General features: G+C 37.8%; 1 protein-coding gene across 2 annotated transcripts in view; it reads left to right on the top strand.

Annotated features, from left to right (window-relative positions):
* nmd3 (NMD3 ribosome export adaptor) overlaps positions 1 to 22336 on the top strand; it is a 30880-nt gene that overhangs the window by 7353 nt on the left and 1191 nt on the right. For both annotated transcript variants that reach the window (XM_088346536.1, XM_088346535.1), the window contains exons 6-18: positions 920 to 1054; positions 1916 to 2012; positions 2136 to 2216; positions 2752 to 2880; positions 5016 to 5106; positions 10404 to 10482; positions 11812 to 11908; positions 12133 to 12250; positions 15270 to 15415; positions 18008 to 18120; positions 20899 to 20971; positions 21100 to 21206; positions 21296 to 21366. In XM_088346536.1, the coding sequence (XP_088202662.1) occupies positions 920 to 1054; positions 1916 to 2012; positions 2136 to 2216; positions 2752 to 2880; positions 5016 to 5106; positions 10404 to 10482; positions 11812 to 11908; positions 12133 to 12250; positions 15270 to 15415; positions 18008 to 18120; positions 20899 to 20971; positions 21100 to 21206; positions 21296 to 21366 (1337 nt within the window). The remainder of the gene's footprint in view (positions 1 to 919; positions 1055 to 1915; positions 2013 to 2135; positions 2217 to 2751; positions 2881 to 5015; positions 5107 to 10403; positions 10483 to 11811; positions 11909 to 12132; positions 12251 to 15269; positions 15416 to 18007; positions 18121 to 20898; positions 20972 to 21099; positions 21207 to 21295; positions 21367 to 22336) is intronic.

The raw sequence follows: 22336 nt of genomic DNA, 5'->3' as shown, positions 1-22336 counted from the left end.
AGCCGCATTCTTATTGGCCAAGAGCCGCATGCGGCTCTAGAGCCATGCGTTCGCCACCCCTGGTAAATAGTAATTACTACTTGGAGGTAATATACGTGGAGCACAATGAAGCTAGTCGGTGATTACATAGGGGGAGGATATGGCGTATTAAAATTAAAACTCATTTAAAAACTTCTCTACTTGCGGAGATTGTCATGCCCTTACAATACGTCATTGCTTAAACTGTCTCATTACTCTTATTGATTGTCTGGTTTGTCAATTGGTTACAGCTATATTCCTTAATGAGGGGAATGGTGTCTGTGCCTTCTTAGTATTTCTTAGTATTTCTTTCTCCATTGTTATCATAACATCTCTGCAAGACCTAGAACAAACAAATACAGTACTGTATCACCAACTCGCGAAGTCTTTAGGGGAACTTCAATATTTAATTCGGAGGCGCCGGGACCTCTTCCGTCCCAAGACGACCATTTTACCTCCTGAACTACTGCCGCCCTTCACAAGGCTCATGGCGCGGGTGCACTGCATCCCGGGAGTACTGTGTTTAATTTCGACCATTTAATCCAAAAGATGCAAAATATTTCTTTCTTGGGTCAAGAAAATAAAACGGGCTCGGTACAAGATGCATTTTTCAGTTCTAGGAATTCACAAACACGGACATCAAACAAGATATCAAATTTCTTCAGAAATAATTCAATTATACTGCTCTTATATCGGACATAGTTTTTTTTTTTCCTGAATTACTTTTTTGCTCGCAAATTATATTCAAAAAAATCCGTAAAGAATTCTAAATATTATCAAACTGTTAGTTTATTGTTCAATATTCCTCCAGCATGAAATGAGGAATTTTCATGTAAAGACTTATCATGTATATTTCTCAGCACAATTTGCAATTTAATTATTGTTTGTTCCTTTTTCGCAGCCTGTGCTGCACTTGTGGAATCCCAATTCCTCCCAACCCAGCCAACATGTGTGTGGCTTGTCTTCGCACTCAGGTTGACATCTCGGAGGGAATTCCAAAGCAAGTGACAGTGCACTTCTGCAAACAATGTGAACGGTTTGTGATATACAATTTTTTCTCCTAACCATAAATCTGTACAGACGCTGCCCTACTTACAAACGAGTAAGTAAGTTTCTTCAGTGCTGTATTTTGAATGGAATGTATGTTTAAGGCTTCTATAAGTAACCAGTATTGTTTTGAAACTTAAAAATAAATGTTTAATAAAATAATATGCTCTATAACGTTACAAAGCAGGCTGAATAAAAAGCATAGAACTGAACAACAAAGATACACATTAGACGTTGACATTCTGTGGTCTGTGAAGTCCTTTGAGACTCCTTGTGATTAAGGGCGTCACAAATAAACACGACTTGACTATAAAAGATAAATAAAGTTAACTTACTTATGGAAGAGTTAGGCGACTGCCTCCTCCATGGTAAAAAGTAGACGAAAAAAAGCGATTGAACCACTTGCCCAACCGCATCAAGCGTTCTTATTCCACTTTAATTTCAAAAGAAACGTCTTGCCTCTTCTTTACACTTTACAACAACCATATTGTATGGATGCACGAGACATTAAATCATAAAAACGTCAAAGTTCTTAGCACGCTAGAGATACAGTACAGTGTGTTTACATTACACACGAACCAGGAAGTAGAAACCGGATTTCTTCTTCGGGTGGATGCTGGGTGACCTCTCACAGCGCCACGCGGCAGAAAGAAGCACTACAGTACTGTCCTCTACTCGGAAAAAGCTGCACACAATACAAACTTTAACTTAAAGCAATGTCCGGATATTTTTCGACATCCCGAAAAAAATGTCCGTATGTACTGTTGTTCGTAACTTGAATGTTCGTAAGTAGGGGAGTATCGCTACTGTTAATCATTGTCTCTTTACTAAAGATCAATATCCTTTGCAGGTACTTGCAGCCTCCAGCCACTTGGGTGCAGTGCGCGCTCGAGTCCAGAGAGTTGCTGTGTCTTTGTTTGAAAAAGATTAAAAGCTCCATGAGCAAAGTACATGATCTTCCTGCTATTTCCAATGATGTATTCAGAAATAGAGCAAAAATATTTCTTATTTGGTTCACCTGACAACTCAGTTCATTATTTTATGAAATGGCAACACTGATCTCCCTCTAGGTGCGGCTTATTGATGCAGGCTTCCTGTGGACAGAGCCTCACTCAAAAAGGATTAAGGTGAAGCTCACCATACAAAAAGAGGTAATTATATAGTGACTGTATTCATTACAAACCATGATCAGATTGCTGAAATTTTCCATTTTATTTCTGCACTTCTTGTCCTATTTTAAGTCACGGGTTTTTGTTTTCAGTGTAAAATGGTTAATAATAAAAGTATCAGTGCTTGAAACACATGAAATGTCTGTGCAACATGAAAAAAATAATGCCAAAAACTGAAATCCCAGTGGTCCCTTTGTTCTGCCTTAAATTTTTGGGGTAGGAGTATGGCTTTCATGCTTGGCTCATCTTGTAAATTATTGAGGAGTTGTAGAAGAATACAAGAGAACATGTCTTAAGAAATACAAGATTGATGTTATCATTTTTCCTGTAAAAAAAGATTCCTTTTTATGAGAAATAAATCACAAATCCTCCCGAGGATTGGGTGCATCACAAATGTTGATCAGGACACGTACAAAACATTAGTGGGCAACTATTGATATTTAATTTCTTTTTAAAATTAGAACAATAAAGCAAATATTAAGCACTGAACTTGTTTCTATCCCTTTGCCCCAACAAGGTGATGAACGGAGCCATCCTGCAGCAGGTCTTTGTGGTGGAGTTTGTCATTCACCCTCAAATGTGTGATGACTGCCACCGGGTGGAGGCCAAAGACTTTTGGAAGGCCGTGGTACAAGTCAGACAGAAGGTGCTTAATTTATATTCAGGAAAATGTTAGAATAATGTATCATGGTAACTAAATATTCTCAAGACAATAGTGAGTAAATTATTAGAAAAATGATCGTAAAGTATTGTAGAACAGGGGTCACCAACCTTTTTGAAACGGAGAGCTATGTTGTTTTTTTTTTGGTTTTGTTTTTTTTAACTGATATGTGCAAAGGGCTACATGGTTGGGATAAAATAACATACCATGTTATTACCAGGTTGTAATGGGTGTTTTATGTATATAAAAATGGGCTTGTTTTAAAAAAATGTGATCACTTATCTCAAGACACTTATCATGTCATTGATTTCTTGTGCCAGTTAGAAATAAAAACTCACTGAACGATTACCATAACTGGTCCGTGGGCTACTTAGATGTACCTGCGGTCACTAAGTTGGTGATCCCTAATTTTTAATGTACCAATAATAACCAAAATATATTTAAAGGGTAAAAATTTAAAAATAGTGCAATAAAATCCCTGAATATATTTCTACTAAATGTTGTTATGATTAAATGGTATTTATAGCAGGAATTATGAAAGTTGAATCACAGGTTTAGTGTGTAAACCGTACTAAATATTGTTACATTATCTATTAAATTGAATAATGAATCGATTTCTGCAGCAACAGTATGAGTTGTATGATTGGCAATAACTCATGCACTGCCAAAAGATTATACACCATAATGTTCCTTTTCTATTAGGCGGGCATGCTATGGGTTAAGATTAACTTGTCGTACCTGTGAGAAACAAATACGTGTCTGGACAATGTCACCATTCACTGAAATCTATTATTCCACATATCAAAATATACTCATCACAGGAACACCGCGATATGTCTGAAACAAGATACCTGAAAACTAAAGCCGGAGTAACTCGCCATTTACGTCCCCTGGCCGCCAGGGTATTAGTTGAATGTACATATGGTCTCTTTACATCCGCGAGAGTGCAGTAAATCCAACCGTGTAAAACATTTACTCCAAAACACACGATTATGTCGATAAATAAAATAAGAATCAGCCGAAAAGTATCTTTCCATCCATGGACGTTCCTTGTTGCTATCCGTCTATTTAGCCCCATGGGTCCTGTTTGTAAATAAACAGAAAAGTACAATTATTTTCTACTGCCCATTAACAACCGAACTTGAGATTCACATATTTTCCGGTTAATTCCAGGCTTTTGTTTTACTGTCTACAACCAGCATTAACCTATGCAAGCCTGTAAACAGTAAAAAAGGTCCCCCCTCCTTTACATCTGAAAGACTTTAGCTAATAATGACCGATTCAAATGATGATTGATTCATTGGTTAGCCAATGAAATTCTACATTAACCAATATGAAGATGTCCCTATTGTATTCAAATTAGACCCGGATATAAGTGGCAAATGCCACTAGTGATTCATTTTTACGCGCAAACGTGCACGATCCTGGATTTATTTTCACAACATATAAAAAAATGTCCAAAGTAAAACACAAATTTGCAAAGATTTGAGTGTTTAAAGCTGGTTGTCTCCAGATAGCCAGTTTTAAAACGCCTAGACCTACCCTTGGAAAAACGTGTAAAATACAATATTAGTTTTTCAGATTGTGATCAAATTTGACAAAGTACCAGGCAAGGCTTCAAGCTATTTTCTCACCAGTTTTTCATCTAAGACGCCCACACTGAACTCATCTGCGGGAATTCAATTGCAAAAGAAAAGTGCATGCGAGAATTAAAATCTTCTATTTCTGTGTGTTCTAACTCAGATTACTCAATGTTAGTAGCACTTTCAGTGATTGTTTCAGTTTGTGACTAAGCGTCAGAGTCTTACCTCTCAAAAGAGATCGAAACTGTCCATATTCTTCAAATGGTTCAAGGAAAGCATTCATTTTACTTTGAGTACGCCTTAAATTGGGATTTTAGGCAAATTTTACAGGGACATTAGGGGTTAATGACTTACATTTAACAGATTGATTTGTAACAGGCGACACTAGACAGACATAAAAAACCATCAGTTGTTAGTTAATTCTTTCCACAAGAATTCAACAAAGATACTGTATCTGCCTCTTTTAATGTTTTATTGGATTCTTTTTATTGTTTTTATGGACTAGTTAATTAAAAGAATGCCTTTTATTTCTCACAGACTCTTCACAAAAAGACGTTTTACTACCTGGAGCAGCTAATCCTCAAGCACAAGCTCCACCAGAATGCTCTCAACATAAAAGAAATTCATGGTGTGTTTTGGACATTTGAATTTCTTTTTATTTAACAGTGCTAAAGTGGTGATCCTAATTAATCCCACCATTAATTTGTGCTTATGACCCTTCTAAAAAAATATCCCTGAAAGATATCACAATTAAAATGCATAAAATACTTTTAAACATTAAAAATAACTCGAATCATTAATATATAAATCCATATATATATATATATATATATATACACACATATGTGTGTGTATATCTATATACTTTATATATGTGTGTGTATGTATATGTGTGTGTGTGTATGTATATATATATATATATATATATATATGTGTGAGTGTGATGAAATTAAAATAAACTTACATTTCCACTCCTCTTTTGATTTACCATCTAACATCAAAAATTTGTTTTCAAGTATTTATTTGAAATGAATTTGGGTAAAATCATCAGTTAAATATTATTTTTATGATGTGGTTTCATTTTTGTTAACGGTACCTACTGCTTTCTTACATAAACATACCAAGACCACATGCCACTGACATTAGCACATCAAATTCCCCCCAAATTGACGGATATTTGACAATAAATACCGTATTTTCCGCACTATAAGGCGCACCGGGTTATAGGGCGCACCCCGAAAAAATAGTTTTTGGTCCTATTTTTGACATACATAAGACGCACCGGATTATAAGGCGCTACAATGAGAACGTCGACGAAACAGTCAGATAGTTCAGTCAAACTTATTACCCCCTTAACATTCCAAAAGCTTGCAAAGACGCAAATACGTGTCGAGAACACGTGCGGATGCGGTGTCCGTACGATGTCACTCAAATGCATCGTTCCATCAATCGGAAGGTTAAAGTCTTGGGATTCAAGAAATGCCAACCATTATTTTCTTTTTCGCTCGCAACTTTACTGTGCATATGACAATAAATACTTGGAATTGAGTTTAATTTAAAAATAGACACTCCATTCCATCCATTATCTGCACCGCTTATCACAGAAACATCGAGTTCAGTCTGAAACCAGATACAGGGATAATACATAGCCGTAGTAGCTCACCGAAGTCGTTGTGTTCATAATAATGTGCAGCCAATGTGAGTGTAGTAAATCCAGGAGAATAAAATATTTACAAATACAGTATAGTAAAAAATGCTTTCTGTATGCCGTCAACCACGTGCTATACACATTCATCTTTTTCGGCCAATTGCAAGCTTTGTTTTGCCGTTTAAGCCAATGCCAGCCTGTAAATGATAAAAAGGATCCGCCCCTTGACCTCCGAATAACTTTAGCCAATAGTGATCGATTCAAATGATGATTGACACATTGGTTAGCCAATGAAACGCCAGGAAATACATCCCAGCATACACCGCGGACTACTTGGCGTTCGGGGGAAAATCTAGTCGGCGGCTGCAAGTCAGTTGGAAGACTTTGCGACTTAATGTTGATCCATAAATAAGGCGCACTGTATTATAAGGCGCATGGTCAGCTTTTGAAAAAAATAAAGGCTTTTAGGTGCGCCTTATAGTGCGGAAAATACGGTAATTTTAATCCCTACATAATATCAGTTATTACAATTTTGTTTATTTGAGGGAAATATAACATTCAATTTTTAAAGGTGGTTGATTTTTTTTTTTTTTTTTTAAATTGTCACCAGAGGGCACACAATCATAAGTACAGACGCTGCCCGACATGAACGAGTTAGGTCCCGGACGATCGTTTGTAAGTTGAATTTTTTCCCAAGTTGCTTCAGGTTTATATTTTGTATGGCTTGTATAAGGAACCTGTATTGTTTTGTACTACAAAATAAACATTTCATAAAATAATATTCTCTATAAATTTAAGTAAAAGGAGGTTTAACTTACCGTATTTTCCGCACTATATGGCGCACCATGTTATAAGGCGCACCTTCAATGAATGATATATTTTAAAACTTATGCCATACATAAGACGCACCCCATTATAAGGCGCTATAAGTGCATGCTGGTTTAAGATCAGGTAATTGTGCAATTTTGTAATTGTAATCCTGTGCAGTCCTTCGAGACATTTTTGGGATTAAGGGCTATTTACGGTAAATAAATGTGACGACTTGACTACAGTAGAGAATGTAGTTACTTTATGCAACCTCTAGATGTTGCCACGCTCAAGGGAATGTCAACAAACCATTCAAAAAGGTCAAACTTTATTAACAAACAAGCTTTCCACAACTCCATTCACTCCCAAAATAAATAAACAGCCGTTTTATTATTTTCTCTGAGGTAAAGCATTTTCGTGACACATCTTTAACATCTTTGAACAACATCGACATATCATTTTATTTTTTGTCCATTTAGTCAACACGCAAAGAAAAAAACGTCTGATACTGTTATTTTAAATGAAACGTTAGTGCAATCGCAATAAAGTGACACTCGTAATGTGCAAAAACAACGAGTGCAAAGCAATAACATAATAACTGTAAAATGTAAAACGTAAACACACAAAAGAAAAACAAAGATCACTCTATAAGCTCCTCATCGACGAATCCCTCGAATTCTTCATCTGCTGTGTTCGAATTGACCATATCTCAGTGAATGGGCCATCCAACACGTCCGGTGTTTTTGTGCCAGCGCTGTTGCCTTCATACGTATAGTTATCGTACTGACACTTCTGCTTGCCGCTCTTTGTTGAACAACCCACTGTTCAAGTGTCTCCTCTAACTCTGGCCATCTTGCTTTATTGCCACGGAAACTTTGTTGAGTTTTCCTTACTTGGCGGAGCTTATCTTCATTCTTTCTCCACTTCCGTACCATCGATTCATTTAAGTTTAACTCTCTCGCTGCCGCTCTATTGCCGTGTTGTGCTGCGTGACTGATCGCTTTGAGTTTAAACTCGGCGTTGTACGCGTGTCTCTTAACAGGAGCCATTTTTTATACAAATGCACGTATGAAAGAGAATCTCGCTCGCTCTCTCTCTCTCTCGCTCTCTCTCTCTCTCTCTCTCAAACGTGACATTCTGAATAATTCTGCGTTTGTTTAAGGTAAATTGTGCTTTACATCTTCACCAGTCATAACCCTGGATTCAGACAAATACTGTATTTGTTGAATATGAATTAAGCAGTTTAATGGGGTAGCCATTTTGCCACTTAGTAAACAAATACAACACGAGCCCCGGCAACTACCAATTGTTTAATATTTCCCAGTATGCACAGCGCGAAAAATGGAGTCGGCGGCTGTTTCTCGTAGTTGCGAGACCTTGCGAATTTAATATTGAGCCATATATAAGGCGCACTGTGTTATAAGGCGCATGGTCAGCTTTTGAAAAAAAATAAGACTTTTAGGTGCGCCTTATAGTGCGGAAAATACGGTACTTTTGGGAAATGCGCTTCAAGAGGTCCTCCATGGTAAAAAGTGGCCAAAAAAAGCATTTCGACTATTTTCCCAACCACATCAAGCTTTCTGGATGCATGGATGCATGTGATATTAAACAATAAAAATGTCAACGTTTTTGGCACGCTGGAGAAATTGTTGGCGGAGAAGGCGAGGTGCGAATGAATTATGTCAGTAGGGCGACGAATGTTGCGAGAGTTGGTGCGGGAGTGTAGGCGAGCGCAAGAGTTTAGTTTTGGAGAGAGTTGGGTGTGTTTACAAAGAGACTAAAAGTGAGTATTTTTTAATGAACGAGGAGCAATCCATTACCCACACTAAATGACACGCTGCATTGGTCGCAGGGGCCGGTATTACGAGCAGGTGAACGAGAGATGATTACTTACAAATTAGGAAGAGAAGGCACATTTTTTCACTTCTGGGTGGATGCTGGCTGACCTCTCACAGCACCACAAGCCGGTAGAGGTGGAAAGAAGCACTACAGTAATGTCCTGTGCTCGGAAAAAGGTGCATAGAATACAAAATCTAACTTAAAGCAATGTCCGGATATTTTTCGACATCCCCAAAAAATGTTCGTATCTACCGTTTTACGCAAGTCGTATGGTCGTAAGTAGGGGGAGCGTCTGTATCCACACATTTAAAAAGGCTAATAGCTGCACCAATACAGGGGCGTGGTACAGCACCATAGCCAACCTAATTATATTTACATATAAATGTTTAACGTTTTATTCTTGTTTAATACACTGTGGAAAAGAACAGGGTTGTTCATGATATTGCTACTTGGGCATAATGATATGCACAATGTAACTAAACCTTGCTGTTTTATTTCTATACTAATTTCCATACTGAAGGCATCTTATTGACATTTGCGTGATTATTTTAAGATTAGAAGTGCCAGGAATTTTCTTGCACCACCAGAATGACCATTGAACAGCGAAAACGTTGTGTAATTTAAAACTTAACAACTCAATGGCCCATCTTGTAACCATTGTTCTGTAAATACGTTGAGTTGTTTTCCTGTAAAAAGCCATCCAGAAAGTTCAGATGAAGTGTTTTGCCATGAGCTTTAGTACAATTTGGAAAATTTTCACTCTCGTGTGTGACACGTTTTTGTCTGAGGCAAAAGCGCAGAAACCCAAACCGTGCAACATAATTCGATCTACGACAGCAAATTTTTACCCGTGGAAGTATTCTAATGGACAATTAATCCAATTACATCACATTATCGTTATCTTTAAGTGCAAAGTCAAATATTTGAATAATTCTTGTCTCGGATTTTGTTTTTTTTATCAAATAATACCAACAGTTCTCAAGCTAATCGGACCCAAAATAAATATTCTAGCATCATTCGGTCAAACAAATCGGTGATGGACAATATTCATTTACGGCAGGGGCGATTTTAGATTCAGAGCTTTGGGAGTGCTGGGCACCCAGACTTTTTCGCTGGTTAAGTTAAATTTTGTTTATTGTATTTCTCTTTTTGTCAGGGACAGCACAATTAACATAGAAATAAATTGGATATGTTGCATATAGAGTATTTAGCATTGATCTTTTTCGCAACTTTTGTCCCTGGATGGGCTTTTCAGATAGAAAGCAGACCTTAAAACATAGCAAAGAAACTGCAATAGAGCAGAAAGCACATACATTACAATATAGATACACATCTACTTGTCCTCCACCAAAAATTATTTCCTTTACATTAGTGTGTGAACGGTCATTACTGTGTTGTTCAAACCAGAGATGCTTCATTTGCAGATGAATGGATTAAACTAATCCAGTCAGCTGGCTGTCATTTGGGCATTATATTTAAGAAAGCCCAATGGCCTGGCTGTGGTACTTCTGGCGTTAAAGTGTTTGTTTTGCCATGTGGCAGCCATATTTTTTTCTTTCTTCCCCATGTCTTTGTTGTGATGCTCATGGTCTGGGCACCAGTTGATGTTTTTGCTTCTTTTCCCATCTTAGAGGGCATCGATTTCTACTACGCCTCAAAGCAGCATGCTCAGAAGATGGTCGACTTTCTTCAGTGCACGGTGCCTTGCAGGTGAGAAATATCAACAAACAAGGGTCTGCCCCGAAGCGGCTAAATATCTTATTTATGGAGCGCTTTGATAGTGCTATTGGCTACGGAGGCAATAAATAGAAGTTTTAGATTGTTTAGGGCACTAAATAAAGATCTAGCTTAGTTGTTTGAGAAACCTTTGCTTTATATAAAATAAAATTTAAAAAATGTTTCTTGATTTATTGTAAGAAACTAGTGACTGATTTATTCATTTTCGTAAAAAAATAAAAAAAATAAAAATCTGGAGGCACTTAATCCGTCAAGAACATTTTTTTTATTTTTGTTTCCAAGCTATGATCTGTCCTCTAAAGTAGACATCGGAACCCAATACTGGTGAAACGAAATTTAATTGTGAACATGTTCAACATAGACATAACTGTCCATCATTGTTTTACCTTTGTTTACATGATGCTTATTTGGTAAACACAAAGAAAAATCTTGCTTTTGGAGCACATAACACATGTTTTACTGTTGCAGCCAGATTGGCGACACTTTGATGCATGTGTTTGATCCAACATCTCAGGAAGATGCATTATTTACACTAGTACTTAAGGCCCTATACATTCGGATGAAAAATGGACGAAATAACTTCAAATTCCCACTACAAAGGAAATTTTTTAAAAACTAAAATACTAGGCTCAAATACACTCAAAATAACAACTCAACATGTTCATAAGAATCTTAATAAAATGCATGCTTAATAACAGTCATTTCAAAACAAAATGTGTTTGACTAAAAGTATTAAACATTTATGTCTCCTGTTCCAATAAAAAGTGCTTGCACTGAGGAAAGCCAATTTCTTCTATGGTGAAGTCAAGGTAACAACGACCCACTCCTACAAGTTGGGTATCAACAGCTTCATCAGACTATATAATCTATTAGATATCCTTCCCTGTACTACCTCACAAGCAGATAGATTATAAAAAGCAAAAAAAAAAAAATATTGGTTGTCACCTTCTTATATAGATAATTTTAGTTACTCGGCTGATACTGGAAAAAAGCAAAAGAAAACAGTGGCATGCTTTTTTTTAAAGGTTGGGTATTTTCCTTTGGCACGCTAGGCAAGATCTCATGGCTCAAAAGTGTTTAACCAAGAATGTTCTTAACACAAATGTTAAAAAATAATGACGTTTTTTGAGTGTTTTTATAATGTTTTAACTGGAGGGAATCTCTGCACTTTTCAAACTGGCCTTAACATCAGATGAATAAACAATAGTTCAGCCAGTGGGTGAACTTGAATATGGCTCTTAGTTTGCAGCATTGAAACCTGAACTTGGTCTCAAAATATATTTTCTTTCTTCAATGGTAAAGGTCAAAAGTGTCCCAACGCCTCATCTCTCACGACATCCACTCCAACACGTACAACTACAAGAGCACCTACTCAATGGAGATAGTGCCTGTTTGCAAGGTAAATGAATAACCACTTTCAGACAAATGTCCTCAAACTGTTCCATTACTGCAGCGGAAATACAACAAACCACATTTGTTCCAGATGATGTGCATTAGAGACATTGCATATCCATTGACCTCACTGTACCAATACCTTTGGATGCAAATTTGCAAAACAAACATTTTTGCTGTGTTTATTATATTTTGTTGTTTTGACATCGGCCTGTCTTTTTTTTTCCTCAGGACAACGTGGTGTGCTTATCGCCACGCCTAGCGCAGAGCTTGGGCAATATGGGGCAGGTGTGCGTTTGCGTCCGGGTCACCAGCACCATTCACCTTATCGACCCAAACACACTGCAGAGTAAGTCTGACTGCTTTGCTAGGCCACCTGATGTTTTAGTTATTATTTGGAACTTGTACCTTCAGTCTCGTGCAATAGATCGAGAGAGGACGGCGATTATATTTATTAAGCAATCAGTCATCTCTTGTGGTCCAATGGGAGCGCTATTTTATCGGTGGACTTATGGGGTCACATAGCAATCCCTGCATTTTTATATTTCTTAACTAATTGCACGTCCCACAGCAAAATTTGACCATTTTGAAAGGCCCATGTGTGTGAATGATTGCTCTTCAAAGACCAAGCTGTTTTTGTTGCAGAATTGCCCTAATGTTTGTACTGTTTTGATGGTGAGATTGTAATTTTTTTCCTTTCTTTTAGATGTATTAGCGCTAAACTTCTTTCATATACCGTATTTTCCGAACTGTAAAGCCTACCCTAAAACCTTAAATCGACCGGAAATTTCAAATGCGCCTTATAACCCGGTGCGCCTTATATATATATATTGCAAAATACAGTGGATATGATTTGGAAATGCATACAATATTATACGTGTGTGTTGCTTCACAAGGTTTTGCCATACCATATTTGTGCAATGTTTGATTAATCCAATAACATCGCTGACCACAACCGCAAAGCATTGTACTCTACAGGAATCGAACCTGGTCCCCGGCTGTGAGAGTGGAATCAAAACCAGGCCCGGGCAGTGAGAGCACAGAAACTCAATCACTGGATCACCAGTGACACAGATGGCATACCAGAATGCATTCGATTTTATCTCATTATTATTATTATTATTATGTATTACATATTATATATTATTGTCACTCACAGTGCCCGAAATGAATGTTCAAGAATGGTGGAAACAGAAATATTATACCGAAAGATACAAATGAACGCAAAGCCCAACTTATCATCAGAGACACCAAAGAGTTGTTTCACTCATCTGGCTTTTTTGCGTTAATTTGCATTTTGCAGAATGACTTTGTTTTCTCCATTCTCGAACATTTGTTTTCTGCACCATGAGTAAAAGTGTGATGATGAGATAAAAATCAAATGTCTTTACGTATGTCGTCGGCATCGATTGCCGTGCCTGACCTGGTTTTGACTCCAATTGCATATAATGTTGTGTGATTTTTGGTCAGCGTCATTTTTTGACTGACCAATCATTCCACTAATAAATACCGCAAGTGTATAAAACATGCAACACTTAATGCAAGGATAAAAATTGTAGCTCTAACTATAGTTTCAATTCCCCTGCGCCCCATGAAAAATATTTGAAAAAGTCTATTTCTGGGGTGTGCGCCTTAGTTTGGAAAATTCGGTACTTCTACTATGTGAAAATGTAATCACCTTACACTATGTCAGGGGTCAGGAACCTTTTTCACCCAAAGAGCCATAAAAGCAAAAAATGTTTTAAAAAGAAATTGAGAGAGCCACATCATATATTTTCAGACAAAATTAAAAACGCTCCCTGGACAAAAGCTAATTCTTCAGCACATTTTATTTCACTGTGCGTCATTTGATGATTTATAGGGATCAGAATTTTCCGCGGATTTCCGCTGTTTTTGAACCCCAAAGGTCATTCCCGTAAATCGTCTAAATTCGATGAGAAAATATTTTGGGGGGTTTAGGTATGATACGTGACTGTTTCATCACCCCAAGTTAGCAGTTAGAGATCGCGAGAAAAATCGGCAAAAAGAAGCGCAGCGCATTAGATCTATAACACACAACAAATAGATCGACTCCTACCATTGGTCGATAGGTTCGCTGATAACCAATCAGCAGAGCTTTTGTTCAGAGCATTGGCTTTCTCAAACATGGCGCTCCTTCCGGTCTTTTCAAACGGTGAAATGAGTGTTTGAAAAAGTAAATATGAAAATACTAAGAAAAGAAGACGAGGCTTTTGTCTCCGAGATTGATAAAGGAATCAAGAATAAATTTAAGTGGTCATGGCTGGAGAAGACTGTCACAGACTGACATGTATTTTCTTTAAGCATGTTCAGTTTGTGAATTCTATTTTCAAATTAATGATGAATGGTTATTAATGTATATATTTTCATATATATTGTTGATTAGTAGCTAAATACAAGGTCCATCTTCATCATCAAAACACAACAACAATGGTGATGGTTGTAACATTGTAATCCCCCAATTGTTTTAAACATCTTAAAACTGAAAAAAATACATGGTTTCTGTTTTGTTGGATTTAATTCATTCTAGTGCAATTTTCACATAGCAAATAAGATAAATGCCGTTGGCTTCGGGTGGGTTTGCCCCCCTGAGCCCCCCACCGGGCTCCGCCCTGGACCTGGCCGGGGCCTGCGGCCCCTGGACCCTGGCTATTACAGCTGAAAATGAAAATCTCCATTCTGATCCCTGGATTTAATCAAATGAATGAAATGATAATAATGCCAAATCCTGTGTCCAAAATCAATGTAAATATGCCATTTACAATTTGTCTTCCACCTTAAGTTAAGAGTGTTGAGGCAATTTTTTTTCATGAAATTTTTCCTTGATAACGGTTTCAAAACAATGTGCATGCAAAGTTCTTTTGTAAAAAATGTCACAAATTACTGCAAAAGATAAGCATATCTTCATATTCACTTTCGGTGTAGACTGCACTGAGCGAGAGAAAGGGAAGGAAGTGCCTTGCGCTGTGTTCTGGTCACCCAATCAAAGTCGTTTGCCAGCGTTTTTATTCATCAGTTTGAATGGTCTCTTATCGAACTTCTACATTGAGTTGCTTCGGCTTTATATGAACCAAAATCGGGATGAAATCGCTTGACTTTGGAACGCCACCGAGAGATGTGCAATAGTTACATTTTATTTCGGAGCCATATGTACTCATGAAAAGAGCCATATATGGCTCCCGAGCCATAGGTTCCCTACCCCTGCACTATGTCAACTGATTTATGGATTTTAATTAATGTTCCCAAAATAAAACCCTGATAATTGGATTCTTGTTAAATCTTATTTACAGTTCAGTGCTTATAATGCACAATTATGCCAATTGTACATTAAATCATCTCTCTCCCTCTAGTTGCCGAGGTTGACGGCAACACATACTGGCGCCATCCCTTCAACAGCCTCTGTAACCCACGGCAACTGGAGGAGTTTATTGTTATGGATATTGACATCATCAGAGACCAGAAGCTGGCTGCTGGAGCTGGCATGAGGTCCAACAGGGTGAGTGAAGCTGTTTGTGAATGTGGCTGCAACACTCTGAGCATTATTGGGGGGGTTAGAAGGCCTGCTTTACTCTTGGAAGCAAAATCAATAGCAAGCCATTATATTATTCCTGAACCTGCATGTGGGATTGGAGCCAGCATTTTAGATATGTTTTGGTATCGATTGCACAGGGAATGATGAGGTTTGCCGTGACACTGCTCTCGGAATGCCGCGTTGTTATTGCATTTATTATTATTGATGCTTCCGTCCTAGTAAATACAAGCAAAAAGTTCGCAAACTATTTGTGCTCCCTGGAACACACTAAAAATAAGATTGCTTTTTTTCCAAGCCTAAAATTATTTTTATACAATAAAGTATTGAACAAAATTGTAGTGTTTTGACACAGTAGTGTCTGACCAATATGCTCAAAGTTAGTTATAATACTTTCCTGTTTGTTATAATACAGACACAATTTGGCTTAGTCTTCCTCAATTATTCTGGGCACCCCGTTCTGAAATAATCATCACACAAGTACAGTTTGTGTAATCTAAAACTGACAGTTCAATACTATCTATTTTAGAAGAAGTATTTGTTTGCTTTGGAATGTTTTTACCCAAATGATAGATTTGCATTGCATTTAAATTTAATTCCTTTTATTTTTCAATACGATCTATTCATTACATGGGAGAACAAAACACATAATGCTAGACAGGGTGGTAAAATTTGTAAGAGGTTTTAAAACGCAGACAGGATAACCTCGAGTTATTAACACAGCTCAGAAAGTCATTACAGGGATGTGATTTTTCCGCTAATTCGCGGAATTCCGCTTTTTTTTTATCTCCAAAAATAAAATTTTAAGATTTCCGATTTTTTAATTGGTAAAAAAAAAACGATTTCGTCTCTACAGCATTCCATTTTAGTGTTTCCATAACTGAAATGAAACGTACTTGCGATTGGTTGAAGTCTCCGTGTTGACCAATAAACGCGCTTGTTATAAAGGCCTAGGAGTATGCCATTGTTCATTTCTCACACGTTTTTGCCGAGTGTTTAAAGAAAGATGTCCGAGATCGAACGCAAAGATGCTCCGCGAGGTAAAGAAATTGATAAGATCGTAAAAAACAAGTTTCGATCGGACTGGTTGGAGAAGGAATTATCTACAAATGTTGGAAAGAAGACTGTGACGAATTTGTTCAGTGACTTTATTCGGAAGATCGATCGTGCCGGGAAAGCTCTTTGCATTTGATGCCATGATACCATTGTCTATGGTGGGAGAGGTTTCAAAGCTCTTGAAAGTCACGCAAAGAGCAAAAAACACGTGAAAGAACTCCAGTCAAGAACAACAAATTATTCCATCGCTGGTAGTTTCGGTGCCCAAACGAAAACTCCAAAACTTTAAAGCCTCCATCCCTTATTGACACCACAAACGGAAGCGGTAATAGAGAGACGTGATCCACCCCAAAAACCTGTACCAGTTGCTGATAGAGTCGTGAATTTTGAGGTAGGTGGTAAACTTTTCAAATTTATTTGACAGTTTTCCCCTTTTTTCGAAAATATTATAACGTAATAAAAATGGCCATAAATATTTAACAATTACAATAATAGATTTTCATGTGTACATTACACCAACACTTTACTGTAGGGCCTATACTTATTGTACTTTCATTTATAGATAACATCTTCTGCTATAACAAAGACATTTGTGGTATGTTCTAATATGAGTTACTTTTCATTTGGTCTTGATACAATTATTTCTTCATGAAATTTGAACTCTTCAACATGATTTATGTGTTAACTTAGTAATCACATGAGTTAGATACGATGATATTCTCAGTGATAGTTTTTAAAAGCAAAGGCAGTCCAATGTTTTTTAATGTGACTGATTTTGAGTTGACTTAAACTGTAATTTTATATGGGATAGTTCAAAATACATTGAAAATTGATGCTGTTGTTTTGTCTATTTCTTTGTCATCTGAGTGCATTGAAAGTACTTAAAAAAACGTAAAACCCATGAGCTCCGGGGGGCTTCGCCCCACTTGTCCCCCCACCAGGGCACTGCCCTGGACCTAGCTGGGTGCCCGCGGCCCCCAGACCCCCGCCTAATTTTCAGATAATTTCACTTTGGTCAAATCACATCCCTGTCATTAGCTGACTCGCACTACTGCAGCAGAACTGACGACATTATTAAGGACTCCTCTCACCCTGGCCACCACCTCGTTGACTTGCTCCCCTCATGCCGATGCTACAATTCCTTTAAAACAAGAACTAACCAGGCTCAAAGACAATTTCTTCTCCAGAGCCATTTTCACCTTAAACAAGCAAATAAGTCCAAAAAGAAGATAAAATTATCTTGATAATATGTAGAAAAACTAGATTCTATTATATTTCATTTTTGCACAATGTTCCTGCAATGTCATTGCACTATTTTGTGAGCCAGTGTTCAACCACTCCCTTGTAATTATTACCCCTCAAACCTAGTTGTATTTTTTATCTTATTTTTATCATAAAAGACTTTTAATACATGTTTATCCCTTGTGTGCTACGATGAATCATTGTAAACATCGAACACTACGCTGTAGTTAAGGAAAATAATGACATTTCTATTATTCACAGCACACCTTGGCTGAGCTGTGGGTGCAAAAGACTTCTGAGATGGATACAAGTCAGCAGTACCACTGTCGCACCTTCCTTGGCCACCTGCTTAACATCGGAGACCTGGTTATGGGGTGAGTGTGGATGAATGTTGTCAATTTGAAGCAAAGACTAAATCCGTACGCACCCTTCATAAAAAAAAGTGTAACTCTAACATCTGCAAACAAGCCATTTTTTTGGGTTTGTTTTTTGTTTTTGTTGTTTTTCTCTCTCACTGAGGATCTACTCACCATACATTTATTTTTACTCAAATAATTATTTAGAAAAAAAAAGAAAATTCCCACCAAACGATCAAGTACTTTTTTCCTCTTCCGTGTTGGGATAAAGGACGCGTGACTTCCACCATACACCTCCCACACTTCGGACATCATTTTTGCTTCTTGCCCATAACTTACAATCTTTACAAACTTTCTTTCTGCTTTTTGGCCAAATCTTTCACTATTTGCATCTTGTTATCTGCAGAATTTGATTTTCTTTTTGGTGCCACTTTGTTCTGTTTCACTTTCGTTTGCTGCACGTTGCCAAGATGCGCATTTCGATGCCAAACTGTTCATTTAGGCGCTGTGCTTGCAGTGTGAAGTTGGTTTGAGGGACTCTGCCCCAAGTAAACCCTAAGCTGCGTAGTTCAGCTGAAACGCACAGTTCGGCCAAGAAGCTCCGTGTTTACTTTGCGGCAAATTAAAGCTTCGGGTTCAGGTTTATATACCCGCGACTCGGGTCGGGTCGGGCTGAACTTTTTAGGCCTGATCTCACCTGTAGTTGGTTGTCAATGCCGAAGGCAACGCCCATCTGTAATAATTACCTTTGGTTGTCACTGCTGGAGGCAACGCCCATCTGCAATAATTACCTTTTAACTCCAGCTATGATAATAATAATAATAATAATAATTTCCTTTGTATTGTCATTCTTTGTAACAATGTACACAGAACGAAATGTCGATACACCTGACCCATTGTAGCGAGTCGGTGCAGCCGCAGCCAGAGGGCGCCGCCATTATACCAATTAGGTATGTGTTAGGTGGACAGTTTAAAACATTGGAGCAACAAGGTGTGCTGTCTCGGGGACCTATATTTGGACAATGCATTTTCAAATTTCGATCACTTATGCACAGCATTCGGTTTAAATGCCTGAGTTTTTCCGGTTCTTTCAGCTATGGGACTTTGCGAGAACACAAACATCCTTCACACAGGGCCCAAATCACTAAGGGATTGACTTGGCCCTTGCGGCAACTCATCCACCTAAAAGTCCAGTCTCTGCTCTATATTCTTTTGTGAAAACATAGAACTCAACTTAATGAAGATAAAACTTGACTAAAAGCACAAATTCCAAGTAAACCTATCACACGAGTTTTGGAAAAAGGCCTTGGTAGCCGTTAATTCCTCCAACAGCTGTGCAAGGTTGGGTCTTCTTCAATTTAAAGTGCTCCACAGCAGGCTCTATTATAGCAAACAAAGACTCCATAAGTTGTTTCCCAATTCAAGTGATGAACATTGCAACAGGTGCTCTTAAAGTCCTTGTCACCTAACTAACACGTTTTGGTCGTGTACTAGACTGATTAAAAATTTGAGATCATTTATTTGGTAAATTTTTTATATTTTAGAATACCATATCAATCCATTGCCTCACATAGCCATCTTTTGCATGGCACCTGATAATCTCTTGACACCTGTTTTTCAGGGTAACGTTTTAGCTTTCGCTTCGTAGATAGCCCGTAGAAGGATACTACTTTTGTGGAAGTCCTCATTACCACCTGCCTCTAAAACATGGCTACACAATATACTCTTTGCTTGAATTAGGAAAAATCTAATTTTAGCCCGGAGGATGTGACATTAAACTTTATACTCATTGGGCAACTTTGTTTCACTATTTTGGAATGCTCCCACCTGACAACATAGTATAACAGACCTGGATGTCAGGGTCTGGTGACTGCTCTCAATTCCGTCGGGCGCTCTCCTCTCCCAACATCCTACACCTTCATATATTAGTCCAAGGCCGGGTAACTGAAACATTGAGTTTTACTTGCTGAACAAGACACTAGCAGTCAGATTCAGATCTACTTTATTGTCATTCTAGTACACGTGTATACAGAACGAAATGTCGATACATCTTACCCGCACAGTTTCCTTGAATGTACAGATATAAGTAAAAGTTGTATTGTATTATGGCTACGTATAGTATTTTACCATAGTGCCGATAGTGCAAGAGGAGTAGCTAACCAGATGTGCAAAATGGGCAGTCAGGTTAACAAGTCAGGTAAACAGTAACATTAACACTGTAACAATAACGCTGTAAGTACAATAGTGCAGAGAGCAAATGTGCAAGGAGTGGCAAGCTATAAAGAACTGCCAGTAGTGCAAAAAGTCAGATTAGCAGCTTTTTAGATTTAGGTTAACTATATGTTAGATTGACCATTTAACAGTCTAATGGCCAGGGGGGCTAGACTACTGCGGAACCTGGTGGTCCTGCACCGCACACTGCAGTACCTCTTCCCAGAGGCTAGCAGAGTGAACAGTCATGATATAATGTTAAGTTTAGTTGCAATTTAAGGTTTTTGTTTCGTGTTTTGGTATTCGGGACTTTTTGTGATTAGGGGCTATACAAATAAACATGACTTGACTGGACTAGAGGCTTGTATGTTTGGGGGGGTTGCTTCTTTATGAATATTGAGTATATTGTATAATTGAGAATCGTAAACAAGTTTGTATTATCTATTTTTTCTTTGTAATGGGGAGAAAAAACAAACCTTGTACGATTGCCTGTTATGTTGAATGATTTTGTCTATCGTTTAAAAAAAAAAAAGAAGAAAAGAAAGAAAAGGGATTAACAAGTTGTCATTGTTTTTCCCCGGACAGCTATGACTTTGCCAATTCCAACGTCAATGACGAATTCTTGAATAAGATGAACCAGCATCATGTACCAGATGTGGTAGGAATACTATTATAGTAGTTGTGTTTTATACTCCTCTCTTGAGCGTTATCAGTACTTACGCGCTGCACTAAATGTTGATGGTCATTGAGATTTTTCATTTTAAAATATCAACTGGAATCTCAAAGGTGCTGATCAAGAAGAGTTTCGACCGTGGCCGCAGAGCTAGGAGGAGAAACTGGAAACTTCTAGAGATGGACAAAGACAAAGAGGGCATGGATACAGATGATGAGAGGTACAACACAGCTTTATAATAGAGCCATGTAATATTACAGTTCTAAAAAATTTGGATTTCTCCTCCGAACTCTGAATTTGCGTCTTCAGACAATTCCAGGATTTCTTGGAAGACCTGGAAGAGGATGAGGCTCTCAGGAAAAATGTTAACATCTACAGAGGTGAGCAGCTAACAGCTTAGTTTTTTAAATGCTATAGTATAACCCTGGGATACGACATGAATCAGTTCTGAGTTGGGGATCATGAAGTGAAACTGTTATTTAGCGGTATTTAGCTAATACACTATAGTTGGGCAAATAAGTATTTAGTCAACCACTAATTGTACCATTTCTCCCACTTCAGAATATTAAAGAGGCCTGTAATTGTCAACATGGGTAAAGCTCAACTATATGTCAAGTCAGGTCACATTTATTTTAAGAGCCCTTAATTACTAAATGTCTTAAAGGACTACACCAGCCAAGATTACACTATCCCCTGATCTGAAACCAAAATGCCGGCAAGGAAAAACTCAAAACCTCAGCATGATGAAAATAAGATACCTTGGCAATTGGCCACACAAGTGGTTATCACACCTTCCGGGATGACCAGCAATAGATGTTGCATTGGGTAACAACAAACAAAAGCTATTCAACATCAATAAAAAATATGTACAATTGGCCATGTGGGGGAAAAACAGAAAATTACGTGGTTTAACTTTAAAACAATTCATTTTCAAATTGTGGTAGAAAATAAGTTTTTGGTCAATACCAAAAGTTCATCTCAATACTTTGTTATGTACCATTTGTTGGTAATAACAGAGGCTTAACCTTTTCTGTAACTCTTCACAAGATTTTCACACACTGTTGCTGGCATTTTGGTCCATTTCTTTATGCAGATCCCCTCTATAGCTGTGTGTTTGGGATTATTGTCGTACTGAAAGAACCAGCCACGTCTCGTCTTCAATGCCCTTGCCGATAGAGGGAGATTTTCACTCAAAATTTCTCGATACATCCCCCACGACTAGAAGTACAGCATTTGAGTCCTTGCCGGGATGTTGTGTTACTGATGGTATTCTTTGTTACTTTGGTCTCAGCTCTCTGTCGGTCATTCACTAGGACCCCCGTGTCGTTCTGGGATTTTTGCTCAGCGTTC

This window comes from Urocampus carinirostris, chromosome 10, assembly GCF_059441175.1.
Source record: "Urocampus carinirostris isolate Australia breed hairy pipefish chromosome 10, RoL_Ucar_1.0, whole genome shotgun sequence".
In the NCBI taxonomy this organism is placed as follows: Eukaryota; Metazoa; Chordata; class Actinopteri; order Syngnathiformes; family Syngnathidae; genus Urocampus; species Urocampus carinirostris.
The sequence above is the reverse complement of the archived record's forward strand: the minus strand, read 5'-3'. Positions and strand labels throughout refer to the sequence as shown.